The sequence below is a fragment of the Cebus imitator genome, unplaced genomic scaffold, assembly GCF_001604975.1.
Source record: "Cebus imitator isolate Cc_AM_T3 unplaced genomic scaffold, Cebus_imitator-1.0 Scaffold489, whole genome shotgun sequence".
In the NCBI taxonomy this organism is placed as follows: domain Eukaryota; kingdom Metazoa; phylum Chordata; class Mammalia; order Primates; family Cebidae; genus Cebus; species Cebus imitator.
The window spans coordinates 1,289,733-1,299,841 of NW_016107804.1; the positions used below are offsets into that span (position 1 = coordinate 1,289,733).

Below are 10,109 nucleotides of genomic sequence, written 5' to 3' on the forward strand. Positions count from 1 at the left end.
TCCATCCATCCCTCCCTCCCTCCATCCATCCCTCCCTCCATCCATCCATCCATCCATCCATCCATCCATCCCTCCATCCATCCATCCATCCATCCATCCATCCATCCATTCATTTAGGCTACTGTTATTTAGTAACTATTATCTGCCAGGTCCTGTGCTAAACATTGGAGTAAGAAATGATTGAGATTTAATTTCTGTACTCAATGCTGTCCCTATTCTCAAAGATTGTGTAGTCTTCTGGTAAAGATGGCTCTGCAAAAAAATAAGTATCCCCCATGTCCTTAATTTCTCTAATTGTCAGCGGCTACTAGATATTTCAATGGACAATTAACCAAAGTTCATATCTGGGTCCTGTTTGACCACAGAACTGGCCTCTTGCCAGATTCCCTTATGAAATGTTTTCTAGGACCTCCAAGGAATGCTTAACTCATCTTGCATGTAGCTTGTCACTGAACTGTCTTCTTCCCAATGGTCTGTTCTTCATGATCATGTCATAACCAGCCCACTTCTCCATACTCACTCCTTCCCTTGACCCAGAAAACTCAGCTCAAGCTGGGTACAGGCCTCTCTGATAACAGGACATAATGTGTAGTAAAAACCAAGAGATCATTTTTACTATACATTTTTAAAATTTTAGAAATAACTGAGCAATTTGGGAATAACTTTTGACCATGTCTACCATGCTCAACATGATCTGCGCATCTTTGTACTATCCCTCTCTGACCCTCGCTTAAAACCCTCCAACCTCACAGGCCCTGCAAACTCTCACTCCCAAGCATTGAACTTTTTGTTCTTCTTCAGAGCCCTTGCTCTTCTCTGTTCCTGAAATGTTCTTCTCTTGCATCTTCCCATGGGGGCTTTCACTCATTCTTTGTACCTTAAATGTCACCTTCTCATTTCTGTTGTTGAATTATAGGAATTTTTTTTTACATATTCTGGATATTGGACTCTTATCAGATATACGAACTGTAAATATTTCCTCACTTATTCATTCTATGAAGCCAGTGTTACCCTGATTCCCAACTGGACAAAGACATCCCCCAAAATGGTAATTACAAGCTGATATCTTTTATGAATGTAGATGTAAAAATCCTTAACATACTAGCAAGGCGTTCATCTGGGTTTTGACTTAAGACGTTTCTTCTTTTTTAATATCAGTGTTTATAGCTATAAAGTTTCTTCTGAGCACTGCCTTCACTTATCCCATAAGTTTTGGGATGTTGTGTTTTGTTTTTAATTCATCTCTAAGTATATTCTGATATCTCATGTGATTTCTTTTTTTGACTCATTGTTTAAGAATACGTTATTTAATTTCCACATTTTTGTGAATTTTCCAGTTTTCCTTCTGTTATTAATTTCTGCCTTCGCTTCAGTGATTTTAGTCCTCTTAAAATTTTTGAGAACTGTTTTGTGGTTTCTTTTAACTTTGAGCATATTCAAGACAATTGTTTTAAAATCTTACTCTAGAAAACTCAATGTTTGGGCTTCCGTAGGAACAATTTCTGTCCATTCATTTTAAGTCTTTAAATGATGATACCTTCCTGTTTCTTTGTGTGACTTGAGATTTTTTTTTTTTTTTTTTTTTTTTTTTTTTTTTNTTTTTTTTTTTTTTTTTTTTTATTTTTTTTTTTTTTTTTTTTTTTTTGCTGCTGTTGAAGACTTAACATTTGAATATTACAATGTGGTAACTCTGGAAATCAGATTCCTCCTTTCTTCATGGTTTGCTATTTTTGATTGTTGAAGGCTGTAGTTGTCCATTTTTTAGTGACTTCTCCAAAAACTTTTTGCAAAGATTGTCTTCTTTGTTGTGTCATCACTGAAGTCTTTGTTACTTTAGCTTGTGCTCAGCTAATGTTCTGACTGAGATTTAACACTAGGAACATTTTTAAGTTGCTTTTCTTTTCTTAACTTAGTATTCATTTGGTTCCAGTAAACCTTTGACTGCTTTCTGGAGTTTTGACAAAACTGGTTTTGACAGTATCTGCTTGTTTTGTGATTTTTTTTGCAAGATGGGAGCTTGGAACTGCTTAGGTCAGCATTTTTCTCTAGATTCTTCTAATCTTCCCCCCAGGTTCTAAAATAAAAGGTATTTTTCTTCAAAATAAAGAATAGTCTTTCCTCCAATAAGTATCAGGAAGATTATGAGCTATCTTTCCAATTATTCACTCTATCTTCTCTCTTTTACCTTAAGGCTTTTAAAATGTGATGGTCGATCTTACCTTATTATATTATTAACATGTTAATTAATTAATTAATTAATTCAAATGATTGTAAAATTCCTGTATGTTAGGAAATGTTTCTGACTAGGTGGTCAATGCTATGGTTAGATAGATACACAAAGTGCTCTAGGAATTGCTCACTGGACCTTAGTGAAGGATTAGGATAGGCTTTCCAGGGGAGGCAACTTTGGACCTGGTTCTCTAGATTGAACAGAAATAGTGAGGATACAAGAAACGACAAGAGCATTTTAAGGCTGTCACATCCTCAGGATAGAGGTAGATCATTAGTGTTTCAGAGGAAATAAAATGACAGGTGGTTGCAGATCCTAGGAATTACCCATGCTGTATTCAAAAGGCTGTGACATTCCTCATCCTCCATTCCTTTAATCTTATCTAGAGGAATTCACCGAAGTCATTCTTTCAGCCAAATCTAACAAGAACATCCACCATATCAATATCATGTTATCTCTAGGTTAGTCTCATTTCCTGCCTCACTGTGTATAGCTCCAAGTCACCTTGTCACGCTAGGGCCAAATTCATCACTGTTTAGGTACCACCTTAGAAAAGAGTCAAGTGTTGGCAGGGGAATTCCATTCAAGCCACAAGCCTAGAGAAGGAGCTCTCTATTCTGGGTTCTCTATTCTGTTCCACTGGTCTCTGATCCTGTACCAGTACCATGCTGTTTTGGTTACTGGAGCCTTGTAGTATAGTTTGAAGTCAGGTAATGTAATGCCTCCAGCTTTGTTCTTTTTGCTTAGGGTTGTCTTGGCTATTTGGGCTCTTCTTTGGTTCCATATGAATTTTAAAATAGATTTTTCTAATTCTGCAAAGAATGTCAATGGTCATTTAATGAAAATAGCATTGAGTCCATAAATTACTTTGGGAATATGGCCATTTTCATATTGATTCTATCTGTGAACATAAAGTTTGTTTGTTTGTTTGTTTGTTTGCGTCCTCTCTGATTTGCTTGAGCAGTGGTTTGTAGTTCTCCTTGAAGATGTCCTTCATTTCCCTTGTTAGCTGTATTCGTAGGTGTTTTTGTAGCAATTCCGAATGGAAGTTCATTCATGATTTGGCTCTCCGCTTGTATATTATTGATGTCTAGAAATGCTAGCAATTTTTGCACATTGATTTTGTATCCTGGGCCTCAGTATTTTAAAATTTACTTCAGGTGATTTTATATATGCAGCCATAGCTGAGATACACTGTTATAGATCCTAGGCTGTGATAAACTAGAGGAGCATAACTAAAGTTTTACATTTTTCTCATGTCTCAGTTTCCTCATTTATCAATGGAGCTGGTATGTGTATCAACTTCATAGGCTTGTTCTGAGTAAATTAGTGCACGTAAAGTGCTCCGCAGAATGTTAGCTGCTGTGGTGCTTTACTTTCCACTGCACTTCCTGACTCCTAGACTTTCTTTTCCTTGGCTCTTTTCATGCTCATGTCAGATGCCTCGGTTGTTTCTTTCCCCCCAGAATATCCTCCACTTTTTCTCTCTCGGCTCAACATCTTTAAAGTATGGAATCAGCAGACTGCCATGCCACCTAGTCTATCGCCTGTTGAGGCAAATTCCCTAAATCCTCTTGTTCTTCTCCTGAGATTTCCACCTGCTCTAAGTTTTACAACATTTCTAATGCAATCTCCAGCTATGATACTTTAATCGCTGTTTCCTCTGCTCATCCTAATAGGTGAGTCCTAAGATTTTTACTTCTGAGTCACAGATGATCCATTAGTCCTCCATTCTTTTTGCTTCCCCCTTACTTCATATTCTCTTTTTGGCTACTCCAGTTAATGTATCCCTTTGGTGACACTTCTTAAACTTTTCCACCTAAAGCAGAGGAAAGAGAACATGTTGAACATGAACCCTTTAAAGATCATGGGGTCTGAAATGTCATAGCACAAAGTTATCTCCAAGTGTACATTTCATATCTTTGTTTAAATAAAATAATTATATGGTAGAAGAAAAAAATCCATGTGGATTTTTGCATGTCACTCAATTGTAACCTTGATTTTTAATGCTAAAAAATATTTGTCCTAAAATCTTGGGGTAAAAGTGTTGCTCCAAAAAGCTTCAATCAGATTACGTTTGTCCTGTAGCTGCCTGTCCCCTGTGGCCCATACTGGAAACCCTCAGGATTACAAATGCTACTGTTTGCAAATGAGAGTGAAATACAACAAAGCCTCCTCTTCTCCTTTGTCTTGTTCCCCATCCCCCTTCTGTGCTTTTGATAGTTTCCTCTCCTGTCACCTAAATAAGTACTCAGAAAGAAAACTCTCCAGTACTGGAGAACTTAGCATATTCTAATTCCTAGATTTAAAAACATTTTAATGACTGAATAATTTTTTTAAAGAATAATATTTTTCATCAGAAAAAATTTGGAAGTATTTTGTTGTAGACTTTTAAAACATTCGATCTGGGTTTAATTCTGTCCTGGGACTGGTAATCATCTTTTTTTGAAACTAAATTTTTTCATTATGATGGAAAAGTCATCAATAGATGTTGAAAGCTGGACAGTATAGTGTCAAAGCAAATGCTCTGCATGTCTGCAAGAAAGTCACAAATAAAGAAGGCTCTGCTGACTAGAAGAGAAGGATATTTAATCCACTCCAGTATCATTGTTGAGGAGAACATTCTATCATTATTCAGTATAGAGATGTTTTTACACTATTCACAAAATCCAGGTAGAACCTCCAAGACAAACTTACAATAATACTAGCTTTTAGATTAATAATTGTTTTTTTAAAAATATGTATTAGGCTCTTATGTAGAAAACAAAAAGGAGTTACAAACTGTTGTTACAATAATCTTGGTTTTTGTAATTGTCCAATGTTTCTACACTTACTGAGAGTTTTATTTCTCTCTATAGCTTCAAGTTACTGTCTCATGTCCTTTCATTTTACTTGCAGGGCTCCCTTGGGCATTTCCTGTTCATTTTCACTAAGACAGGGAAATTCCAGTGGTAATGAGCTCCCTCCGTTTTTATCTGGAAACATCTTTGTTTCTCTTTCACTTTTCAAGAATAGTTCGCCAGATGTAGGATCCTTGGTTGACAGTTTTTTTTGTTTTGTTTTGTTTTTTGTTTTTTTTTTTTCTTTTAGCACTTTGAACTGGTGACATATTTTCTCACCTTTCGTTTGTTTAAAAATGTCTACATGCACTTCATTTATCGAATTTGTTTTTTTTTTTTCTTTTAGCACTTTGAAGATGTCAGCCCACTGTCTTCTGGCCTCCAAAATTTCAGATGAGAAATCTGCTGATTATTTTATGATGTATATGACAAGTCACTTCTCTCTTCCTGCTTTCAGGATTATCTTCTTGTCTTTGGCTTTAGAAAGTTTGATTACATTGGCTGGGCATGGTGGCTCACAGCTGTAATCCCAGCACTTTGGGAGGCTGAGGCAGGCGGAATACTTGAGGCCAGGAGTTTGAGACCAACATGATGAAACCCCATCTCTACTAGAAATACAAAAATTAGCCGGGTGTGGTGGTGTACACCTGTAATCCCAGCTACTTGGATGGCTGAGGCAAGAGAATCTCTTGAACCCAAGAGGAGGAGATTGGGGTGAGCTGAGATTGTGCCACTGCACTCCAGGCTGGGTGAAAGAGTGAGACTCCATCTCAAAAAAAAAAAAAAAAGTTGATTATATTGTGTCTCAATGTAAGTCTTTTTAAATTCATCTTACTTGGGGTGCACTGTGCTTTTTTGGATTTAGGGGCTCATACCTTTTAGCTATGATTTTTTTACATATTCTATTTTCCTTTTTCTCTCTCTTCTCTTCTGGAAATTCCACAGTACATACACTGGTTTGCTTGATGAATACATCAAGCAATAGTGAACAGGCCCTACTGCAAGCTTGTCCAACCCATAGCCTGTGGTCCACATGTACCTCAGGATGGCTTTGAATGTGGCTCAACACAAATTCATAAACTTTATTAAAACATTGGACAAGCTTGGACAGGATTGGAGAAGCTTGCTGTAGGGTCTGTTCACTATTCTTCAATCTACACATTCTGTAGGCCAGGGATGTCCATTCTTTTGGCTTCCCTGGGCGACATTGGAAGAAGAGGAATTATCTCAGACCACACATAAAATACACTAACACTGTTGATAGATTTGATGCGCTAAAGAAAAATCACCCCCAAAAAATCTCATAATGTTTTAATAAAGTTTATGAATTTGTGTTGAGCCACGTTCAAAGCCATTCTGAGTTACATGTGGCCCACAGGCTATGGGTTGGACAAGCTTGCTGTAGGGTCTGTTCAGTATTCTTCAATCTTTTTTCATTCTGTTCCTCAGATTCAATAATTTTCACTGTCCTGCCATCAAGTTTGATGCTGATTCTTTCCTTTGCCTGCTCAATTTTGCCTTTGAAATCCTATAGTGAATTTTTAAATTTCAGTTATTGCACTTTTCAGCTCAAGAATTTCCTTTCGGCTTCTTTTTAGGTTTTCTATCTTTTTATTAATATTTTACTTTTGTTTGTACTTCATTTTCTTGATTTTCTCTATATTTTCCATTAATTCTCTGAGCATCTTTAAGATAGCTGTTTTGAAGTCTTTTTCTAGTAGATCTGCTATTTGGTCTTTTTAAGGGGTAGCTTCCATTGATTTACAGTTTTTTGATTGTGAATGAGCCATGCTTTCCTATTTCCTGCCATATCTTGTTTTTTTTTTTGTTTTTTTTTTTTTNATGTATTGGACACTTGAATCTAATAATGTGATAGATCTAGGAAATTCAGATTTCCCCCATCCCCAGGGTTTGCTGTTTTTTGTTATTGTTTTTATTTTTATTTTTTATTATTGTTGGAAGCTGTCTGCATGCCACGGATCAGCCAGAGGTGTAAACATTAGGTCTTCTTAGATCATTTCTGAGCCTATACCTTTCCCTGGGCGTGTGCAGTCACTTTCCAATTTTCCCCACGTATGCAGTTGTTTTTGAATGTCCTTGTCTTTCATGTATGGCTCCCAAAAGAAGGAAAGGAGAAAAATGAAGGGAGGGAAAGGTGCTGGCCCTTTGATTCTCCTAGAAGTCGCTGCAGCCCGCGGAAGAGCGGCTTGCAACAGTGTGCGGGAGGTCCAACAACAATGGCTGTAAAGCTTTGTGTTTGCACCTCTGTGATCAGAAGCAGCAGTGATGGGAGCACCTGTCCTTAGTATTTGGAGAACATGATTCTTACGTTCCACCCTGGCTCCCACAGGCTGAGTGCAAACTGCTCCAGAACATGTGTGTGCTCAGCTCCCTCCCATGGGCTAGAGGATAATGGATGGATAGCTGCTGCTGTGCTAAGACCTTAAATTGGCCATAAGTAACTGTACTTTGCCACCCAAGCCTTCTCTGAAAGTTGCAAGCTTAAAATAGACTCCAGAATTCTAAAATAGTGACATCGGACAGATTCTGCCAGTGCAATGGCTGTCTAGGAAGGGAGCCCGATTCCTAATGCTTCCTATTCTGCCAGCTTCCCAGAATCTTCTCCACATAGCATCCATTTTGAAGGTACTTCTCAAGTTGGGGCTATTCATTGAATAAAGTGTCAATAGGTTATTGGATGTTTAAGGGTCCTCATTTTTCTGCTAACTATACCTCTACTTTTTTTTTCCTGTGTTCACCTGGAAGACATGTCTTCTTCAAGAGCACCTTGACTCTGTCCAGAAAGAGTTCATCATTTTCAACAGAGAAAAGTAAGTAATCCTGGGAGAACAACAGCCCCAGAAATGATGGCGTGTTTCAGCCAGACTTTACTTGCAGAGAAAATATATTTTTAACCTTTTAAAAATTATTTTCTAATTGGAAAAAATGATATTATCTATTATAGAAAATTTATAAACATTTTTGTAAGGTATGTAAAATTTTTTAATTGATAAATTAGCCTAGCATCAAGTTTTTTATGGGAAGGGAAGAGGGATTAGGATTTAAACACTTAAATATCAAAGTCTTTTAGAAGATTTACTTGAGTCATGCTTATTTATAAATTATTGGGCTTAATGTTATTTCAAAAGCTTAAACTTTTCATTTTCTTTTTCAAAGAATAAAACCTCTTTTTTTTTTTTCTTTTTAAGAGTAAAAAGGGACTTTAATAAAAGACAACCAAATCTAGCCTTGGAACAAACCAAAGACCCACAAGATGAGAATGGTCAGAATAACAACCTATAAAGGCCTCATGTCTTCTTCTTGGGACAATCTCATGCCAGGAACTTCTAATTACATACGTCAAGAAAAGCTGACAGTAGTTCTTCCCACTCCACACGTCATGACTTAGAAAATGTGAATGAATATCTTTCAGAACAGACACGACACAGTGAAGGATCCTGGGCCTGAGCTCCTGGGATGTCATTTCATACCAATCAACTCTGTGATCTAGAGCAAATCACTCAGCCACTTTCTGTGCTTTATTTATCTAAAATGAGAGGGTTGCACTACATGAGCCATACCCTGCCTTTTTAGTGCTGTAAGTGTTATTCTAAACAACCTTTATTTTTATTTTAAAATGAATATATGAATGTAGATTTACTTTTTCACTCTAATTACATAGTGACAAATGGACAAGCAGACACATGACTCAATGAGACTTTTCAGACCTAGAAAATTTTAAAAAGTGGTCAGAATCCCCCAGCCTACTTGGATGAGGATAAGGAATTCTATCAGGGAGGCATGGATAGGATCAGATTAAAAGTAACATAGATGGATGAGGGTCTTCCAGTGGCGTGCTGGAGTCAGCATCAGATTTGCTTATCTCAGGGGGCTGGAGCCTGCCGTGCACATCACTTCCCAGCTTCCTCTTCAGCCATGTGAAGGGGGTGACTTGAAATTGGTAATAATGGGAGTATTTACACCATGAAAACTGGCAAATGCTAGTTTCTTCCCTCCTAGAAGCCAATTGCTAAATATTAGCATACTGATCTTCTTCCAAGAAGCATGTTCCTTGAGGGCTAATTGTCCCCTGAATATTCACAGAGAATTGTATCTGGAGAGGACCAGAAGAGAATGTCGTCACACTGAAAGTATGTTCACTTTGCAGTTCAGCAAAGTTGCATCTTACATGGGAGTTATAGTCTAAGTTAGAAATGAATTTAGAAGATAGTAAAATTTACCATAAAACCCCTTAAATTACACATAACATACAGGAAGTATCTTTTCTCAGTGAAGCCCAATACAGTGTCACCCTTCACTAATGAAACAAGTCATTGTTTCTGTTTCATTTTGATTTAGTTATTTTTATTTTTGGTCTCATTTTGGCTAATACAAGATGAGCTAAAATGTTGCACAAATTATACTTGTCTTTATAGACTAGAATTACTCTTTTTTTTTTTTCTTTTCAGGCAAAGTCTCACTCTGTCACCCAAGTCGGAGTGCAGTGGCATGATCTCTGCTCACTACAACCTCTGCCTCCTGGTTTCAAGTGATTCTTGTGCCTCAGCCTCCCGAGTAGCTATGACTACAGGCATGTGCCACCATGTGTAGCTAATCCTTTGTATTTTTAGTAGAGACAGGGTTTTGCTATGTTGGCCAGGTTAGTTTCAAACTCCTGGCCTCAAGTGATCTGCCCACCTAGACCTCCCAAAGGGCTGGGATTACAAGCATGAGCCACCGTACCTGACCTTAGAATTACTCTTAGACCAATGGAATGCCTGCACATCCAAGAGGGGCAAGTTCATGGAGACTAAAGGAACAGTGGTATCATGTCTCCCTCCTACCTGTGTTTACTACAAGAATGGCAAGCACATTTGCCTACTTATTTAAAATATCACTGATGTCTCACTTTTTCTTTTTCTTTTTGTTTTTTTGAGACAATCTTGCTGTATCACCCAGGCTGGAGTAAAGTGGCACAATCTTGGCTCACCACAGCCTTTGCCCCCAAGTTCCAGAGATTCTCCTGCCTCAGCCTTCTG

The 10,109-nt window shown here is 37.6% G+C and overlaps 1 protein-coding gene across 1 annotated transcript in view; it reads left to right on the top strand.

Moving 5' to 3' along the window:
• Nucleotides 1–9,615, top strand: part of STK32A (serine/threonine kinase 32A) — a 143,730-nt gene extending 134,115 nt beyond the window's left edge. Inside the window, exons 12-13 of the mRNA XM_017513249.2 lie at nt 7,837–7,901; nt 8,280–9,615. Coding sequence (XP_017368738.1) covers nt 7,837–7,901; nt 8,280–8,373 — 159 coding nt within the window. The 3' untranslated portion in view covers nt 8,374–9,615. The remainder of the gene's footprint in view (nt 1–7,836; nt 7,902–8,279) is intronic.
• The last annotated feature ends 494 nt before the right edge of the window (nt 9,616–10,109 follow it).